The 23,449-nt window shown below is 44.6% G+C and overlaps 1 protein-coding gene across 10 annotated transcripts in view; it reads right to left on the bottom strand.

Moving 5' to 3' along the window:
• The window catches only part of Arhgap36 (Rho GTPase activating protein 36), a 28,872-nt gene extending 5,654 nt beyond the window's left edge, over positions 1-23,218 (bottom strand). For 3 of the 10 annotated variants that reach the window (NM_001432931.1, NM_001432932.1, NM_001432933.1), the window contains exon 1: positions 994-1,389. In NM_001432931.1, the coding sequence (NP_001419860.1) occupies positions 994-1,249 (256 nt within the window). In that variant the 5' untranslated portion in view covers positions 1,250-1,389. 10 annotated transcript variants of the gene reach the window in all.
• Positions 23,219-23,449: the final 231 nt, after the last annotated feature.

Below are 23,449 nucleotides of genomic sequence, written 5' to 3'. Positions count from 1 at the left end.
AATTTTGCCTAAGCTGTTTAATGCGCCAGACGCATCTTACTATGAACCAGTAATCGCTCAGCACACTTAAAACATAAATTCAAAAGCTCAGAGGCGCTCCCGATCATGCAACAGGCGAGGGGAGGGGCTCTGCCTGCAGCGCCACCACGGGTGAGGGTCGCCAAGTTACTGCGGAAGCGCTCACGCGCGTTTTTGCCTTCGCTCCCTCTGCTGCGGTGAGAGAATCGGCGACACCTGGCTGTGTCTCGGCGCCAAATCCCGCAGTGGTGACTGCCAGGGGTCTCCTCGCTCTTTGCTTCACTCAGTTCTGGCTGCATCAGGGGTGCGCGCCTAGCAGTCCTAGCTCCTACCCTTGCACTTCCCAGTCTTAAGGGAGCGCCCCTCTAGCAGCGCGAACATCCCCCACCTCCCCATAGAGCCCGCAGCCAAATCTGTGCGCATACCCCTGAGGTCTTCCCGGGGTGCTAGAAATCGTGTCCTGTACCTGGTCCCCTCAGCCAGCAGGGCTGGGTTGCGCTCGGAGCGCACCTCCCGCAGCCAAATCTCAAGCCCGCACCGCCAGCCCGCTCTTTGCCCAGGTTGGCGCGTGTCTCTCCGCCTCTTTCTCGCTGTCTCTATCTCTCTCAACCGCTCAGTCTCTTCCTGTCCCACACCTCTTTTAGAGTGTCCCTTTGAGCTCTGGTCCCTCTCTGCCCGATTCTCCCACTACACCTGGTGTGCCCCGTTTCTTCACCTGTCCTCGGGCTTACCGGATTTACCATTCCCTTAAAACCCCAGGCTTCAACTGAACTCAACTAATCTTTTACCTTTTCTGAAATTTAACAAACAGTATCTAACTCCTGCTTCCTCCGTTCCCGGGGCGTCAGGAGATTGGTCCGGTTCTGAAACCAGGAATGACCCCCTCTTACCCTCCTAGACTTTCAATCTGCCCCATTCCGCCCGGGGGGTCTACTCGCCCAAAGGCAAGGACGCCACTCTCCGGGTATAGCTCACCTCTGTCCGGCTTGAATTCAGAGAGGAAATGTCTGGCCACGAGTTCGTGGTAAGCAGTCTCTTGCAGCTTCAGGCGCTCCAGCTCGGAGAGGCTGTGTATGGATACCATGTCCATCCTGCTGCGGTCTGGGTTCTGTCCTGGGGCTCCTCCCAGGACGCACACTAAAAAAATGAAGGCAGACAACAACAGCAAAAGGGGCATGATTCTGGGACACCGTGTCCTTGCTGCCTTTAGGAAAGGAATGCAGCCACCCATTCTGGAATCGAATGATTATCAAGACTGCATCATCCGATTGCCACTGACTGGACCTGGTGGAAGGAACTATAGGGAGGGGGGTAAAGAGGGAGGGAAAACTGGGAGGCGGCTTCACCCTCAAGCTGAGCTGCCTCTGTGTTGAATATTCAGGGGAAAAGCAAAGAAAAGAAAAACCAACTTGAAAAAAAAAAGCTCTGGGTAGATATTCCAGGAAAGAGAGAAAAACTAACAAAAATTAAAGAAAATAGTTTTTAAATAAGCAACCTTAATTTTTAAAAAAAAACATTTGATACAATAAGACATAATATTTTCTATTAATTAATTACAACACTGATAAGTTTTTTTTTCTTTCATGATGATGCTCTAAGCTCTCTGGGTTAGGTAAAAAGGAGGCATCTATCCAAGATAATGAGCACTGTAAATTTAAATAACTCTTTCAGAAGACAAACTGGACACAGGGGTTTGGAGCCAAAATCTGTCCCCAGGCCTTTTGACCTAGTAATTCCCCTTCTAGGAATCTATCCTAAATCTTGCTACAGACAGGAAACATCATATTTAAATGAACCATCCACTAAAAGGAAAGAAAGAGAAAAGGCTAGCCCAGAAATAAGATTACTTATATAATTATGTAATAACTAGTATGGAAAATGATGCAATCCTACATGGATGTTTATAAAGAGGTTGACCACAACAAATACAAAATACAGATATTATCATTGCATCTATGTGAATAAAAACATGCACAAAACACCCAAAAAAAAAAAAAAACGCCAAAAGTCTAACAAATAGTCTTCAGGATTTTGTTTATAGTTTTTCTCATGTTAAAAGCCTGATTTTATGGCATATCTTTGGGGTAAAGTCAACTTTTATGAAAACAAACTTTATCTATCAACTCTTGGCAGTGAAACTATATACAGAATTAGTAGTCACAGGGAAGTTTAATATACTGGCAAAGGTGTTTTATATGGCCTTCCTCCATAGCCCTATCTGATACTGTACTCAGGCTGCACATCCCTCAGTGGAAACCTCCCAGGACCCCACATAGGCATCTTTCATCACATCCTCTGTTATGCTTGTTCATGTGGCAATTCATCAAAAGAAGAAAAGAAATCTGTATTAAAGAGAAATCTGTACTAATTGTCCACTTTAACCAGGCACTAAATATTTAGGGAGTGAACAAGAGAATACTGCTCCTTTCATAAAAGATTTAGTTGTGCAGTGAAGGACATACACAGGTTAGCAACAGTTTGCAAAACCTTTTGGTATGTCAGCTGGCAGAGGTATAAAGAAAAAGTACTGTGAGAACAGACAGGAGAAAATATCTAAGTCTGCCTTGACGTGGGGGGGGCACAGAGACAGAGACAGAGAGATAACACCTTGTACAAAGGAAACAATGGAAGAAAGATTGTTATTTACTTAAAGCAATACACAGATGTTGGGGGAAGATAAATCATGAAAGGCCCCATAACACCATGTTAAAGAGATAGACTTTTTCTCAGGCAATAGGGGACTACTATAGGGGTTTAGGCAGGGAGTGATAGAGTCATAGCTGTACCTTTATTAAAAAGCACATAGAGCCATGAAAACCCTGCTTTGCGTAGAAAGCCTGAAGCAGGTAAATCAGCTAAGGGGCAAAGGGCTGATGACATATATCAGAGATCCCACATGGAAATAACAAGGCTTAGTGCTAAATTAATTTTAATGGAAAGAAAAAGTTTAGGCTAGATTCCAGGTTTATGGCTTGTGAGGATATGTTTATGGCAGAAAAAGTAATTTGAGACATAGAGAACTAAGGCTTTTGACAAAAAGAAGCAATCCTATACCATTTTTTCTAAGATTTACTCTCATGAAGGTTTACAGATATGTTCTATACATTATTCTTCGAGGGGCTTAAAATTCAAAGATCAGTAATATGGCTGTGACAGATAAAAGGTAGGAAAAAGGTTTATCATATAATCTAAACAAATGAGCAATGCTATTTAAAAATATATATACTTCTTGAGTTTTATCAACAAAATCCTCTTTTCCTCACATACCTTAATGGCAAGTCATAGATACAAGAAATGCTTGCTGGCTAACAGTTACAGCATGAGAAAGAATGAGGGCTTTTCCTGTGGCTTTTAGATGAAGCCGAGATGAAAGCCCATAGATTTTAAAATTCCTTCAACTGCAAAGCACATATCGGAAACCCAAAGTGAACACCAAAGCTGGACCAGCAAATAACAACAAAGTAACCATTTTAACCAAAGGCATATATGCATTTAAGTGCAGTTTCATACTAAACTTCTGACAAACCCCACTGACAAAAGCAAATCTAAAATCCATCAATGAGGGTCTCATTTTGATACACAGTCTAGCTTTGGCTTAAAATTTCTAACATCACAGTCCCCCTCCTCTTATCCCAATCCAAACATCTTTGTACCTGTCTTGGAGTTTCAGCTATTTCTTCTTGTAGCTTACCAGAGCTGTTCACCCAGAGAGCAGAGCTGCTTCTCTCCCCAAAAATACAGGATGGAAATAAATCCCTCCCCTCCTCAAAAAAAAAAAAAAGGTAAGAACAAACAGTGAAACCTCAAATCATCATCAGCCCCAAAGGGAGAGGGATAGAGAGAGAGAGAGAGAGAGAGAGAGAGAGAGAGAGAGAGAGAGAGAGAGGGAGGGAGGGGGAGAGGGAGAGGAGCTTTTGAGAGATGAGTCAGCCTAGATGCTTACAATTCCGAGGGAAATCAAAGGCCTTACAATAAACCGTTTGTCATTGCCTCCCTGCTTGAACATACAGGGATGAACTTAACAACAGTCAGGCTGCAGTACTGCCAACAAAATTGACTCCATCTTGCATACCTTCAATGCTCTCGGATCACCAGTAGGCCCCAAGACTACAGCAGAGCTAGGAAGGCTGGAATGCCCAAGGAACAGCAAATCAGGAGTACAAGGAAATAAACAGGATCCAACAGTAAGAGGCAGGCATAAAACAAGTTCTTTAGATTTAACCAATCTATTTGTCCTCAGGCCTGACTTTTCAAGCTAGATACAAAAGAAGGCTCACCACAGGGAATAAAATGCCAAGAGACCTCTCTTGCTTCAGTGACATCCCCTCCCCCCTTCTGCATGCTATAGTACTAGCTTGAAATGACTCTGAGCTCAAAAGGATACCCAAGAAGGAAGGTGAAAGCAAACCAGCTCAATTTTGGTCTAGAATTCAAGGTATTTGCAAAAGTAATTTCTTTATACAAACACATTCAGTGGCCAAAGGAGTTAGAACCAAAGCAAAGCTTTAGTTCTTAGCTATATAAGCATAAGAGAACCCAGTTGATTCTGAGTCTTGGTGGCCCACTCTATAAAATGTGGAACTGACATAGCTTCCATGTCCACAGTTGCATAGGAAATGACTACTGTGTGTGTAATAAATAACACTGCTTTTTTAAAAAAAAAAAAGATGTAATATCAAAGATTCTTTTCAGAGGGCCCAAATCCATCTGAAGTTATCAGGCTGCAAAAGTGATTACATAAAATAGGAATTGTTATCGATGCATTGATTAATCTGCTCTGTTCAATTTCTACTAGGTTTGAATTAAATTAGCACAGCTGAAGATATCTGGGGATCTATTAGGAAAAGCTCTGTCTTCTTCACTCTTCAATTTCAAGCATTTTTAATCATCTTATAAGAGTCAGAAAAACTAACTGCATAATTAAATATTTCAAATGCTGTTATTCAGATTAGTAAAATGCAGATATATCCATAAATGTATTTCTCTTTCAAACCATCTAGTTTTTCCATGTTTCCAGCAAAAGAACATATAAGATCATTTAGATCAGCAAAGCAGTTCAGAAATGAGTAAAGAGCAAGCAGGAGAGTCTGAACAAAGGGCAATATTGAGCAGTGCAAGGGGGGTGAGCACTCTTGGGTGGCATCAAGCCTATTCTCCATGTCCTCCTGAAATGCATGGCACAGATGGGGAAACAAATTAACTTTAGAAAGGTCAACCACTTGAACATGGAGAGGACAGAAACATTCTGAGCTAACCATGAATCCACAGCCTTCACAATGTGGAGACCTATTTACTCCATTGCTCTCATCAAGTAGCTGGAATTGGTCTCACCCTCACCAGTAAACATGGATGGAACAAAACACAGGGACCATGCTGACACTGTGGTTGGGATCTCTATTAATTAGGCACCTTGTGGCATCATTAGAATTTTACTCCAAGCCACTGAGAGCTCCTTGGTGTTTGAGAAATTGATAGTGCGAGGGGCTGGGTGTCCAGAAGGTATCACATATACATCATTCAAATGTGTACAGGCAGTGACAGTGCTCAAAGACGTACCCATTAATACATCACAACCTGGGGAAAAGATACAGGGCTCTAGCTGAACACATATGGGCACCAATTTGGTCTGCTGACACATTACCTCATTCATCCCCAGCATTAATGAGTTAGCCTTTAAGTTGTTATCCCATAACCTCCATTTCAGCAAAGGCGGCAGATGCAGTGAACAAAATGACTCATTTTAGCCTGTGCAGTGGCGATGCCCCAAGATAATTAAATCTGGGGACTGCGTTCTTCAGCCCCTGCAGTCAGCCCATCATGCCACGACAGAGGCTCATAAACTGGAAGTAACGCTGTTAAGACATCTCAAGGAAAGCCCTGTGCCTAAAATTCTCTTCCAAGAGTATTGTACTATGAGGATCAGAGTTAACCTTAACTATTACCTTGTCCAAAACCTCGTCTGCATTTCAGGAGACTGAGGCTCAGAGAGAAACAGGAGTTGTTTTTTTTTTTCAAGGTAACACAGCAACTTAATAAGAGACTGGGTATGAACCCATTTCTCAGTGTCGGGACATTTTCTAGTACCCCATCTCCTAATTCTCTCAATAGCTGCAAGATTTTTGCATTGCTAGATAATGGACTCAGAAGAATGCATACAAAATAAAGTCTAATTCCCTAAATCAAGAGGAAATCATACAGAAGGCAGGCAGCCACCAGAAATAACAGCATCTTTGTACAATTGTCATTCCATAGATTGTAGTGTGCCCCTTTTAAATTTTATGGACTAAAGAAAAGACTCCAGTTCAACGTGGTGAAAGGCAATCTTTATGCTATAAACATCCCAAAGGAGAGCGTAAACAAGGCAATACAACATCAAATACGCGATGCAGATTTTCTAGCTGTTCTCTGCAGTAGGTATCAGGGTACATAACAGTGCTGCCAGCCCAAGCTTTGTCGTCTTTTCCATCTTTTAGTTAAATGGTGGCAAAGGAGAGAAAAAATAAGATGTTCTATCAATGGGTGGTAAAACATAATTAATGCTTAATTTGCCTTGTGCTTCTCATTGTCTCAAATAATTTCTTATATGTCCTTTATGCCTAGGCCCTGGCACACAGTAGGTGTTCAATAAGTGCTCGTTGGGTGAATCATAGGATTATAAACTCTAAGGGCTTGTGAGAACATAGAGCTCTTACAATTAAAACAGCTATCCATGATTCATGAACAAATGAATCATGCCACTTTCTTACAACAACCCCTGGAAAGGAGGTGGGTTGGGATTATTTCCTCTTTACAGACAACAACAAACTAGAGCTCTTGAGAACTTGTGGCTTAGCTCAAGTTATACAAAAGCATCTGAGAAGTGGAAATAAAGGTTCTCTGTGTCTCTCTGTCTCTATTTCTCCCTCACTACATCTCTGTGTCTATGTCTGTCTCTGCCTCTGTCTCTGTCTCTGTATCTCTCTCTCTCTCTCTCTCTCGTGAGTGTGTGTGTGTGTGTGTGTGTGTGTGTGTGTGTGTGTGTGTTTCACACTGGAAACCTGGATTCAAATTGAAGCCTTACATGTTCAAGCACCAAGGGTATGACTTAGTAAAGTACCTCACTCTTGTGACTCTCAAGTCTATGCCCTTATACTATGACAAACATAGTATCCATAATATGTGTTCGGGGTGCACACCCAAAGATAGGGTATGATGAAAGAATCATCCAAAGGATATAATTGGCCCAGAGTAAGGACCCCTCTCAAAATGAAAAACCCTTTAAGTCAACTGTGCAAGGCTGCTGGGCTGAAGTATGTTTATCTGAGTATGAATGGGAAACCTCTCCCTGATGAAGAATGCCCCTGACCCACCTTTAAAGAGTGAAAGTGAGGGGCTGGGGATTTAGCTCAGTGGTAGAGTGCTTACCTAGGAAGCGCAAGGCCCTGGGTTCGGTCCCCAGCTCCGAAAAAAAGAACCAAAAAAAAAAAAAGAGTGAAAGTGAATACTCATCTATTGCCAGCAGGAAGCTGGCTTTCAGAGGGGAAAGGAGAGCTATGTCTCCACTGGGTCTTCCTTGATGAGAGATGCAGTATATGGGGAGATGAGGTTAGCTTGGGAAACATAGGGGAAACTAACTGGACCATAGATGGAATTGAGTACCCACTATGGCTGGCTGGATCAGCACCGTGCAAAAGCCAGGGCTGCTAGAAAGGGGGGGGGGGTTGCACCTCAGCTCCGGCCCTTGGAATCTTATAGCCTAGTTGAAGGTCACATATAAATGTCACAGGACTGAGAGAGAGGGCTTATCATCCTTCTCTGTTTCCCTTTACTAGTTTAAACGCATTTTCTCTCCTTTGTTCCCATAAAGACTATTAAGAATGGACGATATCTCCAGGCCTACGCATACCAGACAGACCCTTCTTCAAATGCAGACTTTCAGTACACACTGAGGGCATCCTTCCCAGACATCCATTCCAGCTCTCTCTTCCTCCTCCCTCTCTTTTCCACTTACAAACCACCATCTACACACTCACATCCACACAGTCTTCCACAGATTTTCACAAGCACTTGTCTCCACTGCGTGGACTGTAATAGAGAGAAATGAGAATGAATTAAATGGCGCATCATCAACCATTTGCCTCTCGAGACCATATCTGTGGCTTCTACACCGTGGACATGAGAAAGAAAAAACTGATAGAGTCATTTTCCAGACCACCTGGGCAGAGATCATGCCAACAAAACCTGCAGAGTAAAGAAATCCTTGCAGCCTAGACTTCATCTCTGTGCCCCCCCACTTATCTTCCCTTTGATTATATCATCCTCAACAAGCATACAATTTTCTGCCAGCTTTCTTCTTCGAAATCCTGTTTGAGTCTGGGGGACTGTCATAGGGAATTGGGTCTGTGGGAGATACTTTTCCATGTAGTTTTCATGAATAGGAATGACATTTTACAACTACCTTCAAATAACTATATCTCTAAAATACCAATATCAAACTATGCATTCTCTCAAAAGTAGACTGATTCCTCTCTTCAAGAAGACCTTAGCCTAAGAGTCAGGAGGCCTGCTTAGTGACTACGCAGCTGAATGGCCTTGGGCAAGTCAGTGGGCACCTCCAAACCCAAAACACAGCAGGCATAATAATTTATCATTATATTGTTTCTTTAAACAGTTTTATAGAGAGACGGAGCACTGTCACTGCAGAGTCCTTGATTATTCTAAGGAGGGAATTAATGAACTGCAGGACAAAGGGTCACAGTGCTGATACTCAAAAGAGAGCCCCCCCCCTCCAGTCCTCAGCGGATCCAAGAGTGCCAGAATGTGGGAAGTGAAGGTACCAAGTTGGTTTCCTTCCTTGTCTTAAGCTGGGACCCAGGTGCAGGCTCTTGACCCCGGGGGGTTTTAGCACAAACTCTATACCCTTGAATCAAGGGGTTACTCTCAGCTGGTAAGAGTCACTGCGCAAGAGACCAAGGCCTTCAGACTGAGTTGGGCTTCGCAGCGCTTGTCCCGCCCCCACGTAGCTCCTGGGAGCGCTTAATCTGCAAAGTTAAACCAAGACCCCCCGCGGCGCCCAAAAACTACTCTCTGCTGCCCGGGCCCCCAATGAGAACTGAAAAAAAAATTCTGTCTTTCCTATGAATTCTCCCTTGGTGCCCTTACTCGAAAACCTTGGTAACAAGTTTAACACTCTGCTCCCCTTTCCCTCCCACACGTCGGACCCTCCAGTGTGAGGACCCTCACCCCCCTCACTCGCCACCCCACAGAGGGTCCCACTCGGGCCCCTGATGTCCAGCCCCTGCTCTACCTCTTAGCGACTCTCCTGGTCCGGCCAAGGAATAAGAGGCGTGGAGACCTGCTAGTCAGCCTGGCAGTGCGCCGCTGCTAGTCCTGAGAGGAGCTGCAAGCGCTGTGAGCGCTCGCCTCTGCCACTCAGATTCCCCCACCCTGTGTACAGCTTTCCGCGGTGGGGTAGGGGCTGATTCATAGCAATTTTCTACACAGCAGCCAGCTCCGTGCCTCAGGCATACCTGTTTGCTGAATTCCCTGGGCTACTCCCACTGTTTTTCTACGTACCCCATAATCTCTCCTCTTATTCAAAACAATTTCATCTTTAAGATTCAGCCCTAAGAGTGCCCTTTTCTTGAGCATTACAAATGCCCTCCCTCCTTCTCCTGGCCACGCTCTACAGACTCCTATTAGAGATGAGGGAAAGGCAAAAGCGGGATTCAGAAGGTTCAGAAATATACCCCCAAACACTGAGCTTATTAGTTCCAGGGCCAAGGTGGGGGTCCACATGTCTTAGTTCTATGTTCAGTATCCTCCTCGATATAACACATTTATTCCCTTCTGACCTGGTTCTTATGATCATGAAACATCCTTTGCATGTAAGGGCTGCCCAAAGACCACCACTCTCCACGCCTGGCCTCAATTTTTCAGCTCCATGATTCCCACTTTTGTCCAAGGTCTCTGCTCTAAAAAGGTCATTTTGTTCAAAGTTCAGTGAACTAGAGGAGCAAATAGCACCATGCTTCCAAAAGCTATCCACCCACCTGGATGGCAATGATCTCAACAACTTGCCCCACTCTACTTCCCCCACCCAATTACCATCATCTTCATCCTTTCTTTGGTGTTTTTACATGTCTAGACACTTGGGAAAGCCACATGACCATGTATCTAAAACATCTTCCAAAACTACCCTCTTGTAATCTGAAGCCCACCAATCATATCTACAAATCAGCATTACATCAGATAACTACTTATTATTGACAAAGAATAAGGTGCATCCAATATTCTACTGTGATGCACCAAAAGCAATATGGTGCCATGATGCAAGCTCTCAAATGAGAGGCACTTCCAATGCACAATGGCTTCCCCTGGCAACTGACTTTCTTTCTCTCTTGGGTAAAGTTAATGGAGAACAAGAGAATATGGTTGTTAAAGGGTTAAAATAAGTTGGAGAAAGTGATAGTCCAGACTGTTAAAGACTATGCATAAGGCAAGAAAGAAAGAAGAAGGGAGAAACAGAACCCAGACCAAGGAGAGAAGGATGAGAAAGGAAAAAGAAAATGTTAGAGAGCAGCTGTTTGTTCTGGTCAGATATGGTTACAGAGAAGGTCCAGGAAGATTTGCCCTTACTTCCCAAAAGGCTAAGTAAGGCATGTGACTCTAAAGAATGCAGCTTAGAAGAGAGATCCAGAAGCTTAGTGGCAAATTTCTCTTCAGGAATGGGGCAGAAAGGAGGGGGATGAGAGGGGATACAGTAAATCAATGGAAACACACACGCACGTGAACACACACACACACACACACACACAGAGAGAGAGAGAGAGAGAGAGAGAGAGAGAGAGAGAGAGAGAGAGAGAGAGAGAGCGCTCTTTTCTGTCATTGGTTGCATGTGTGTGCTGTTTGGGGTACAAGTACCACCATCACTACCATCAGGATGACCTTGAGTTCCCCCCTGAAATTAAACAAATCTTACCCCACTCAGAAGTATAATTGCAACATTCAGGTTGAGATTGCTTTCCATTGAAGGAGAGGCTGCCTTCCTCTCTTGTTGGAAATGGGCTGAGAGCTTCCCCTTTATAAGTTCTAGAGCATCGGACCAGGAGATGGAGAAAAGGGGGGAGGGAGCACTTGAGGCTCGTCCAATTGTCCCTGGCATCCCATCCTCATTCTCATTCTCTCTCTCCCTGTCTCCCTCTCTACAGTTTTCTGCAGCCCCTCCTTCTGTCCCTGGCCGCTTTGTTCCTCTTCTTCACTGCAGCATCCTGCAGACAATTGCCCCTCTTCCTTGTGATAAGGTGCTGATACTGGGCCACATCTTTCTATTGTGCTTGCTGTGGGTGGTACGGGGGACTGAACTTTGGTCAAGCTAGACCTTCACATCACTAAAGTTACATCCCCAGTTATGGTATTTGCCTTTTAAGGTGGAAGTTTAGGCTGGGAGAATGGAAAAAAGCTAACATTTGGTGTGAAGGGTATGTTATCAGAAATGGGGAAAAAAATCCACTTATGTACCCAGCTACATATTAGTGTTGAAAGACAGCAGGGAGGCATGATTTGAACCTGAATTCATAGGAAGCCAATTCAGGCAGAGAGGACTGGCAAATTGCTGGCTTAAATTGCAATGATTGCCATGGTAACATAAATACACCAAAATGCTTTGCGATATTAAGTAGGTCCAGCAGTGAATGTTACTTGGCCTCAGTTTTCTCAACTGAAAAATAGGAGAATAAAGGTTTGCCCTCACAGTACTTTGTAGGGAAGTGAGCAGGTGACAGTTGCAACTGCTGGGCACTTACCTCAGTACTGGAGCCACCAGCGGACAAAGAACTCGCCCAGGATCACCAAACGAACAGTAGAATCAGATGTGAACCGGGCTCTTCCACACACACTCCTGACCCTGGGATGGGGGGGGGGGCTGCTTTCCGTTCTACTTTCTGCTCTGAGAAGAACTCCAGGACTACCCTTGGGGACTTGGTGGAGGCAGAAGTAGGGAGGCCAATTAGGAGTTGACTCTGTCTATATGAGTGTAGTCACTCTATCACTTAGGCTCAGCAATTAATTACATTCAGGTAATCTCTCTGTGGTATCTTGGACTGATTCATTGCCACTTCAGCACCACCTCTGCTGCCCAACTCCTAAATGGTGACTCACCCTTTGGCTGGCTAAGGCCTCTGCCCTCCAGGAAAGAGGCTTTCTCCTTAATTAATTGCAGAAGCCTCAGCTGCATTGAAAAGCAAAAAAAAAAAAAACAATAAAATTAAAACAAACAAACAAAAAACACCCATTCAATCGGACTTAGAGATTGAGGACTTGAGGAGGAATCAAATAGCCCCTTACCCATAGCCACTACCCTCTATCCCCACAGTAGCTGTAGTGCCAGTGTTCAAGTTCCTCTTTCTGTGTTCTTAATACTATTTTTTGAACCTCCAACTCTGTGTTGCCAGGGGACTGCTCTCTTCTGCATTACATTTGGGCTGTGTGGCTAGCACTGATTGTTAGGCACTGGCAGAATATAAAGTAACAAGAGACATCTCTAGCACCCAGTGAATGTTCCCTACAAATTGATGTCGATCACTATACAACTTTGTAAAGGAGAAAATATATCAGAGTTAGGAAGTTCCTGTGCTGGGTAGATGTGGACCCTACCACAACCTCAAGAACTGAAGCTGTAACCAGGAATTTCTTAGGTTAGGAACTAATATCATGAAGACATCCATGCAGGTGTTTCCCTTCAACACAGAGCATTGCTTGAGAAATTGAAAGTTAGTTGAACCCCTTGCCTCCCTCTGACTTCCTGACTTAGGAGCATCAGTTAGTGGCCCACATCCTTCAAAACTGCCCAGATTCCTGACCCCAAGCCCACACATCCTTATATTTTTAAATAAGGCTCCCAGAAGGAATGGGATGTCTTTTAGACGTCAACTTCCCAACTACCTTGTGACTTGCCAAGGAAGTCATCTACAAAGTGGCACCGTGGAAATTCGAACCACTGACCGCTTGGAAATCCACAGGCTTTGCACAGAACTTTATGCGGCTTGTCTTAAGTAGTGAGGAGGAAAGACCTTTTCTTCCCCAATTTCCCTCTCCTGTGGTCCATCTCCACAGAAAAAGAACACAAGCAAAAGACTGGTGCCTAAATAATGTCTGGAGAAACGTTGGAGTTTCCTGCGGAGTTAAGGGGTAAGAAATGTAAATCACCTTCAGCCACTCTGCCGCCCCCTGCCGCCGGTGGTTCTGGGTCCAAGGTTGCTGTGTGCCTGAAGCCCAGGGCAGAGTGCTTAGGGGGAAAAAAGAGCCCTCTGGCTGCGTGAGAACAGACACAGGTTCGTCTAGGCTGCAGAGTCCTGTTAGATTTATTTGCTGACGTAAAGGGGGGAGCAGCGACCTACTGTGTGTCCAGCACCGAGTCAGTGATTTCTAATTGCCGCTGCCTTTTATGTAGTAAATCTGTTGCTATGCAAAAATAATGAGCTCTCCATTAAGAGAAGTCTTCGAGCTATAAGCTAGGGGTTTCCGCAAACAGCTTCTATGCAAATCTCAACTCTTTACTTTTTGAAACCAATAAAGCCCCACCACACTCCTCAGAGATCCACTCAGGCGTAAAGGAAGAAGCAGCACACCCTGGGGGGAGGGGCAGAGGTCAAACAGATGGGACAGGGGGAGGGTACTGGGAGGAGGAGCCTCGAGCAGGGTCGACCACAATCTGAGTCAGGGTCCTCGCTGAGTGCTCGCGCCTGCAGGCGAAATCCCCGGACTTTCCTGTTTTCCTGGGTTCCGACTGGACCATACCTGGACCCAACTCACTGTTTTTGGCCCGGGACAGAGGGGCAACACCCTCAGGTCAAAGGGAAAAGAGCCTCTGTGCCCGCTCCGCCTTGCACGCCCATCCTCCCTCCTTTCTTCCCCGCCTCCACTCCTCGCCCCCTTCTCTTCCGCCCTGAGAGAAGGAGGGGGCGGGCTGTATGTGTATGTATGTATGCATGTACGCGTGTGTGCGCGCGCGGGTAAGGCACGTCTGTGTATGTGTTTGTGTGTGGCCGTATGTGTTCCATGGGGGGTGAGGTGCATGATTTAACCCAAGTGTTTGGTGGGGTATCTTTGCTCTGTGACATGAGAAGGCATGTGTTTCTGCTGTTGGTGTGTGCATGCTTGTAAGATGTATGATTCTGCCTGACTATAGAGTGACTAGGAGGGTGCGGTCTGGATGTAAGTATGTTCGATGTGTAATTCTGCCGGGTCTGTGGATCTGCTGTGGTGAATGTATGTAAGTTAACAGTGTGTGTGCCTGCTGAAGCTTATGTGCATATGTATATTTTGTGTATGCTTACACTTAGATGTGTGTCAATGAGGTTTTACAGGTAGTGTTTATTGTCATGTGTAGGGTGTGCATTTGTGAACAAGGCACCTCTATAAGAGTACTAAAGTGTTTGTGTGCAAAGGTCTATGCATGTGAGGGTTTTATGTGCATTTTAATTGTATGTTTAAGTGTGTGGTTTGGACCTATGTGTCCAATTTATATGCTTGCACAGAGAATTGAATTGAATTGTCTTGGAGGGGGATCAATGGAGTGTGTGGATGCAGTGTGTAAAAATCACAAGAGTAAAAGAACCCAGACGATCTTTTGCATAGTGTTTCTCTGTCTCTCTCTGTCTCTCTCTGTCTCTGTCTCTCTCTGTCTCTCTCTCTGTCTCTGTCTCTCTCTCTCTCTCTCTCTCTCTCTCTGCCTGTGTGTGTGTGTGTGTGTTGTGTGTGTGTGCCTGTGTGTGTCTGTGTGTGTACATTGCACCAAGATTGGGACAAGGAAGGAGGTATGGGCTAGCGACCCCAGCAGGGGCGCCCGTGGGCTTGATCTCCTCGGTGGAGGTCTGCTCTTCCAACGCCATGCCTGCCAGGTCCGGATGAGGCAGGGTGTGAACTTACCTGCTGCTTAGAGAACGAAGAGGAAGGCTTCGCAGGAGATTTGGCCAGGTAGGGTGCCTAATGCGCGGTGCAGGGGCTAGTGGGAGTAATCTGGAAAAATTGTCGATCACTGACCCATGTCACACCACCCCACCAGGAGGTCCCAGTGTGGCTCCAGCTGAGCACAAGTATTTGTTCAAGGCCTGGCTGTTTCACACCTCTATGACTTTGTGTGGGCAGATGATGTTGCCTGGAAGCCCTTTCCCCCTGGGCCTAATGACAAACTCCTACTTAATTTTTTTTTAAGACTTAACGAAAGAATCACAAAACTTTCTCTGCTTTTGTTTTTTCCTACCCCTCCCTCCTAGCTGAGGGCTCCCTCCTCTGAATGATCACAATTAGACTTCTTAGGGCATGAGCATACGGTAACTGTAGCTATTAGCCCCTCCTTTCAAATGTAAGGGCTGCTCCAGAGAACACCTGGTATACAGGAAGAAGGATAATAATTAGCCTAATACTGTTTTCATGTATTAAGCACTTCCTTACCGGGCGTAGTGCTAAGTCCCATTGTATGCATTATCTCCTTCAGTCCTCACAATGAGGCTGTGAGGAAGACAGAGGTATGATTACCACCGTCTTATACTTCACAAATCAGACTCAGAGTTAAGTCATGTCCCCAGTGACATGCAGGTCCTAGGAGGCAGAGCTAGTATGTGAACTCGGGTCTGCCATGCTCCCTAAAATCATTCTCCTGGAGCAGGCAGCTTCAATAAAAGTTCTCTGATTTCCTGTTAGACAGTGAAGTCTTTATCAAACAGTATCGTTTCCCAGGGCTTCCTTCTTCTGAGTTTACTGACAGGACCAAGAGTACTCAGCATAATTACTTTGGCTCTCAGACGGCTGAAGCCTTCTCCATCTAACTGCACCTCACCACCTCCAGTTCCGGGAGCTCTCCTTAGGCTAGTGCTGAAAGAAAACCAAGAATGAGCTTTTTCTTTTTTCTTTCTTTTTTTTTTTTTTTTTTTTTTTTTTTTTTTTTTTTTTTTTTTTTTTTTTTGTTCTGGTCATAGCATTGTGGAATTGAAAACTGGGAAGAATAGAAGTGAGGGGGAAGGAAGGAATATTGGGACTGTTTCATAGCTCCTCGAGACCTGCTTCTGTAGCACCCCCAACAGAAGCTGCTCTGCAATGAATTTCAAGCAAAACAGTCCTCGCCATATCAAACTACATATAAAAAAACAAGTAGAACCCCCCACTCGAAAGAATTACTGAATGGACCCTATTTTGTGTTATTCATGCTTGGGGGGAGCACCGTGCTTGCCTAACAAGGCTCATGCTGCTATAATGCCTTCCAAGTGACTTTATCTGAGAAATTCTAATTAAAACAATACATTGCATTTGGGAGAACACATTTATGGGGGGCGTGGTGTCAGCCTAGTCAGAGCCAAAGGATGGCTGGAAGCTCTGGCTCCCAACTGAGCCCCCAGGGAACCATCCTGAGCTGCTGCAAAGGGGTCAGGGAGTGGAGAGAGAGGGACAATTCAGTGGTGGTGAGTCACTTTGCCACTTTTCCTGGGGGGAAAGTGAGAAGCACGATTTAAATTGCCACTGTTATTATTGTGCCCTTTCAACTGGCACAAATGAGCCTAGTGTATGGATGAAAAGCAGTAGGAACATCCATAAAGCTGCCCCCCAGCTGGGCCTGGGTCAGAACCTCATCCTGGGTGGGGTGGGGCAGAGAAAGCATTGCTTAAAGTATTAGGTACACGAACGGCTTCTTTAGGAGTCGAAAAAGACTAGGGATGAACGGTCTGAGATTCACTGGACAGAAAACACCTGAAACCTTTTATGTCACTACACTTAAATCTGCACAAGGAGCTCAGAAAAACTTCAGTATGTCTTAGCATCTGGTCTCAAGCACTCAGCCCTGCATGGGTCACTCTGACACCCCAATCCTCCCCTTCTGAAGACACCCAGCCTCATTTCTGCTTCCTCACTGTCAGCCAGCTGCATCCTTCCATCCTTCCCTTTCTAGAAGATTCTCTCTCTCTCTCTCTCTCTCTCTCTCTCTCTCTCTCTCTCTCTCACACACACACACACACACTACACTTATTTACTTATATTTTTAAACTGCTATCATAACTTTGTACTTGAAGTATGGGAAGTGTGTCCATACAGAATGAGGACTATATGAAGTATCGTAAGGACAAAAATGCCTTAATGTCTCTAGACTACTGTTTATCCTAAAATATAAAGATCTACAGGGTCAAGACAATAAAATGTTAACTGTACTAAGGAAAGAAATATTCATTTCTCCGTAAAAATAAGTCATTGACAGCAGACCTTTTGTCTTTTTTTTTTTTTTTTTGTGAGAGCTGAGAAAAATCACAGGCATTGAGGTAAAACAGCTTTGAAGTTGTATTCTAGCTTGGTCACACTTGGTATGTGAGCTTGGGGAAGGTTACTTCACTTCTTCAAGCCTCAGTTTCCCCACCTGCAAAATGGATGCCTTAGAATTGCTTAGATGAGAAAAGGAGATGAGTCATAGAAAGCCCAGCCAAACACCTGACACTCATAATAAATGTTCAAGAAAAGGTTAGTTAATTCCCTTCTCCATTTTTCCCTTTCTTGTGTAGCATCGTAACTAGGATGTTCAGGGTGTGGCACCCACTGACTAAGTAGACAATTTTTCTCATTACTGGTTTGTCTAATACACTTGAAAAAGCGCTTTCTTCTTTTAGGATGATGTTTTTAGACCTTAGTCCAATTCTCACTCTGCAGTTTCTCCTGACAGTGTTAATGGGACCTGAGTTTGAGAAGTAATACTCCACAAAGTCTGAAACCTTATGCTACATGTTCAGACTTTCCCAACTGGCCCTTAAATAAGTGCTATCATGCTAAAAAAAAATAAGAGACTATTTCTTGACAAGATTGTCTTATGATTTGCCTGGGGGCGGTATTTTCTACTCATCTCTACCCTAGAAATCAAGAAGAGTTCCTAAGTTCTAGCAAACTCCAAGGATCAGAAAAAAATGTGGGGGATCATGGCTCTCTGAGAAATATGACAGAATGAAAATTAAGTCTCTGTTGAGTAGTTAATTATTCGTTCTCAGTTAAAGGAACACTCTCATCTCTGTACCCCTTCCTCCTTGATGCTATTGCCTCCCTCTAAAGACCGAAGCAAGTTACTACAAGCTAACGTTAGTTACACTAGAGCAGAAAGTAAGGTTAAGGGATGGGAGTCCAGGTGGGTGGCCTAGGGAGGGACCAAAACTTTGACAGATGAGAAAAGTACTGATATTCATGGGAGCCAGAACAATGAGAGGCCAGCCTTTCGGTGTTTTTTAAATTCCACCCTCTCCTTTACATGGTCCCCTCCCTCACTTACCCTTGGTACTACTCTGCAAGCTATTATATTAGTAGTCCTATGTGCATGTGAGAAGTTCCTGGAGCCTCTCCTTTGAGAGGGAAAGTGAGAGGGATAATACTTAAGAATCAGCCAAATCGTAAAGAGAACAGTTGGAGCAGCAGTTTCGGATAAGCCCATAGAGCTGCATGCATTTCCTTATGAAGCAGGGACCTACTGGCTGCTGAGTACTGTGTGCCCATCTGAAGCAGCTGAGTGCTTTCTCAAGAGGTGTATCTGAGAATCTGCCAAGTCTCATCAAACATCCCATCCACCACATCTGAGCATGCATGTGAGAATAAATGATACTGCCAGAAAGAAACAGAAATCGTTTCCTAGTGACTCACAGCCCCAGCTCTAAGGATACAGGTGGTGTGTGCACTGTACCTTCCCACTAAAATATGCACCTTTTTCCACAGAAAGGAATCTATAAGCAGCCAGATAGTTCAAAGTCCAGAATTTGGAACCTGGGCAAAGGGCATCACCAATGATATCAGGTTGACCACTTTGGAAAAAGCTGCTTTACCTCAGCATAGTGTTGGGAGCATATGTGATTCTGATCCCGTTTGCACTCATATTTTTAAGTTAGGCTAAAACGGATTTCCTCAGTCACTGTGTAAAATTGAGCAAATTACATAACTTTTCTGGCTTTTTTCTTTAAACTAGAGAGAATAATGCCTTAGAGACGTGTTCTGAAGGTAAAAAGCGGTAGTTTGCACAAAGTGCCTTGTTGTTGGTAAACATTTGGAGAAGAAAGAAAATATGTATCTTCTGATACCTGAAGCATAAAAAAATTATATAATTTAATGTACAACAATAATGCTTATTACTGTCATTAATAACCCAACAATATAGCTATGTCACTTTAAGAGAAATGAAGCAACAGGCTTGTAACAACACTGTAGGATCAGGCCAGGGACTCCAACCAGCTGTGCCCTTTTTCTCACCCAGCAATAGGGGATATTTCGCAATCACCAGGAAGATAATGATCAGGGGGTTTGATGTTGTCATTAAATTTAAACAAAAATATGAAGGAAAAATATTTAGATTGAACTGTGTATAATTGAATTTAAGTTTAATGTATAAATTAATTGCATATCATAGGTCTTTGATTACTCTTTCTACGGCCCTTTAAATTTTACAGAATAATTTAAGGGGAAAATGTATACAGATTTTAAAAAACAAAACCCGAAGTACTATTTTGCTCCCTTTCTAGAATCTCCTGGTTTACCTGCTATGAAATTTCTTCTGGTCTTTCCAAAATTCTCCTGTGATGGTTATGATCATGCCATTTTCCCATTTTTATGGTCGTATCCTGTCTATCAAGTAGATATGTCATAAAGTTAATTTAGCACGGCACTATTGTTGGTAATTTAGGTTGTCTTAGTAGGTAAGTGTGAAACCGAAGGAATGATGTGGATTTCACAATTGCCATAATCACCCTCAGGGACCTGGTGTCCTGCTCTCCTGATGTTCAATGTACTCTCTGTCATTTGATATTTAAGCTTGATGAATGTCAGCTCTCCTGCTAGAGCCTAGGGTACATTTGCAAACGGATTATTTCTGCCAGTTTTCAAGCCACAGATTCTGCATTTCATCCTCGTGGTAACTAGAGTGTGGTTGAACCTGGTAAGCTTAGCTCCAGCTAGCCTCATATGTGGGGCAAAGTCCTGAGGCGGAAAGAAGTCATTAACAAAAGAATTTTGGGATGTGGTGTCCTTAGTGAATTTCATATTTATCTGACCCGCCTGGCCAGGGGAGTGAGATGTCTTTTTAGCAATTTTGCCCTTACTCTGGAAAATGATTTTGCGTAGCCCACTCAGGTCTGGGCTCAGCAAATCGATTAGGTATTGCCTCTAAAAGAAGATTAGATTTGTATGTGAAAGGGACACCAGGGTCCCTTCAGCTTCCGAGTTTTGGCTGCTGTATAGAAGTCACATTGCTTGAAGCCAAATCTTATGCCAAGAGTGAACTGGGAAGGAAATTTCAAGTGGGTCAATCAATGGTGCTGGTTTTCTGCCCCACCCCCACCCCATGTCTCCCAGACTTTAGCGATATCCTTATCAAATACCTTCATATAATTTTCCATTGACATTAAAAACTCAAAAGATTACTCTGACAAAGGAACTACTTAGACTATCTTCCACATTCTTCTCAGTCTGTGGCCATCTATCTCTAACACCTCAGATGTATAAGGATTTTTAAAGGCATTTGGAAAGAGGAGCCAAGGGCAATTCTAATGCCATAAAATACCAACAGCTCTTCCACTCCCAAAGTCACTCTTCATGCTGCACAGTGTTTCCCAGTGGGAAGGCAATACAGTATATACTCTTACCTGCTCAAAACTTGTACCATTTCCTTTATTTTGTATTTAAAAGTGATGTTTTGGGACACGAGTGAGACCATGTATGTAAGGCTGAGTTCAAGGGGCCAGCATTTGGGTAGCACGTTACATATATATTTGATGTCACGGTGTGGGTAATAGACCTGGTGTAGGCACTGCTGTGTTATAGGAGTATTTGGTGGACAGGTCTCACCAGCTGGAAATGCAGACTTTTTGTTTGTTTTAAACACTGACTAAACAGAAAATGGACACTGTGAAAAGAACTTGTGTTTACTTAATTTTAAGTAGCTTTCCCTGAAAATAATTGCAATATGGATAATCTGTCAACTTCGTAGAATTCGCATGGATGTGTAGGTGGTACATGTGTGTATGATGTGAGGAGTATGGTGTCTTATGGAAATTATGCAATCCATCTAGAGTACATTTATAGTTGTTTATGGCTTTGTGTAGAGTATGCCTGAGTTTGGGATGTGTGTGCATACACATATTTATGGCTATGTACATTTAGTAGCAGTGTAGGCTTCCAGAAGAGAGTAAGTCAATTATTCGGGGCTATATTTACAGGGCACAGCTGGAAATGCTCTTTTGGTCTGGTCATTGCATTTATAACTTGGAGCATGTTCAAAGAGGAGCAGCTAGAGGTGGGCCCTGCCCCACATTCAACCAATGGAGAAACTGGGGATATTAGAATGAGATAAGAACTGCACAACAGAGAGGTTGTTCCATTCCAGAGTGGCAGGACATAGACTACTCTTTGATTATGATAGACCTTGCAGTTTTATGATAGGTGTAGGATTCCTTTTGTGAATCCCCATAAGGAGGAGCCTTCATATCCTTGATCTCTCACTGCAATTACACAGCAGCCTTCAAGGGTTCTTGAGACCTAAGACCTCAAAATGCCTAAGACTCCTTCATTTCCTCCTTCCCTCCCCCTCTTTCTACCTCCTTCTTCTTTCTTATTCCCTTTTCTTTCTATAACCTAGGCTGGCTTCAAACTTACTACTTAGGCTAGGTGGACCTTGAACTCACAATCCTCCTGCTTCAGCATTCCTAGTTCTGGCAACAAGCTAACACCACTACACAGACCTTTTTTTCTTTTCCTTTCTTTCTTTCTTTCTTTCTTTCTTTCTTTCTTTCTTTCTTTCTTTCCTTCTTTCTTTTCACCAGGATTGCACACTTTAAAGGCACAGAAAAAGAAATACCCTTCAGTGGATGCAGATCATTTTAAAGTTCAGAGAGATTATGACCTCTCAGAGTACTTGAAATGGCTAAGCTACTTCAGTTCCTTAGCAGGAAATGAGACTACTGGGATGGGTGTCAGCAGGGGGCTAGGATTGGCAAGAACTAAAATCAGATCTGTGATTAATTAAGTTTGTGAGGCCCTTCCTCATGGTGCCTCCCCTCCCTTGCCTGTGAGGGGGCAGAAGAAAGAAGAGACAACTCCAGGTTTGGTCTATGGCTGATGACCAATGACGCATTCTCACCAATATAGATTTTGGAGTTGGAGACTATGGAAAAACAGGTGGCCATGGGGGCAGGTGGCAGCCTGAAGTGGGTGGGGCTTGTCAAAGGGAAGTGAAGGACAGTGTAGATTTGAGGATGCATGTAGGGGGTGGTCCCTAGGGAATCTACAAAGTATTGCATTAGCCTCCAGAAACTTTAAAAAAGAAAAGAAGTTTTCCAAATCTACTTTATAGAAGACATTCTAGAAGGGTGAAGTGGGATAAACGAATTTACACAGAAGCTGTGAAGTTTAAATATTTACGCCCTCCATTCCATGGGGGTAAGGGAACTGACTGACCTCAAGTACACAAGGAAAGACCTAGAATAAAGACCCCAGGCCTTCACCACTGAGCAGTTTAGGGCAATGAGTAGTTAGCAGAGTCTAAGCTGTCCCAGATTGGCTGCCAACTACATGGATGACCTTGGGCAGGCCTTTCCCTTGTCTGGTTTCAATATCATTATCTCTTAAATGGAGGGGTTAAATTAGACGACTCAAGAGGCCAGGGCTGCTATTCTTCAGCTGAGATTGGGACAAGGGGGACAGGCGTTATGGCAAAAGGAAACCCCACCTCCAAGTCAGGGTCCCTGGGTTTTTGATGCCCTGCAACAGAGGATCCTCCTGGAGCTTTTAGAGCGCTGAGTTGCGGGACGGCTTGCTGGCCAGGAGGCTCTGGCTGTCCCCACCTTAGGATAGAGCCAGCGACTCCTCCCCCGTACTCGCCCCGCGTTCTGCGGAGCCATTAGTGCGATTGCTCTGAGTTCCCGGCAAAGCTAGTTGATTTATGCGGGTCCTCGACGGGGCAGTCCCTTGAGCCAAGAATAATTAGCTAAAAGCCAGCGGGAAAGGAGGCAAGGGAGTTGGGGGGAGCCAAGCCCTAGGGCACCCAGCCGGGGCTGCAGCCCCCCGGCAGACCCCAGCTGAGCACCCCAGCACTGCGACAAGGTGGGCCCCACTCACCACGGCGGGGGCGGGGCTCAAAGGCCGATGCGAAAAGGCAGTCCAGCATCCACGCCATAACTCGTGCTGAGTGCCCGGCAGCCTCGCAGCTAACCTCCTCCGTGCAGTCGCCCCGCAAGGACTGCTCTAAGTAGCCCCCGGTGACCACGCCCTGGGCCGCACCCTGCACCCAGCACTGAGAATCTTGGTCACCGGACACCTCAAGCTTGTCAGAAAGGGGGCAGGGCCTCATGAGAGGCCCCCTCCCGCCGGAGGGGAGGGCCTCTGGCCCTGCAGCCCCTTCCCCCCACGCAGAGGGAGTCCAAGACCCAGCTCCTGTCTAGCTAAGCTCTTA

This window comes from Rattus norvegicus, chromosome X (assembly GCF_021556685.1).
Source record: "Rattus norvegicus strain SHRSP/BbbUtx chromosome X, alternate assembly SHRSP_T2T, whole genome shotgun sequence".
In the NCBI taxonomy this organism is placed as follows: Eukaryota; Metazoa; Chordata; class Mammalia; order Rodentia; family Muridae; genus Rattus; species Rattus norvegicus.
Note: the sequence above shows the minus strand (reverse complement) of the source record. Positions and strands in the feature narration are given on the sequence as shown.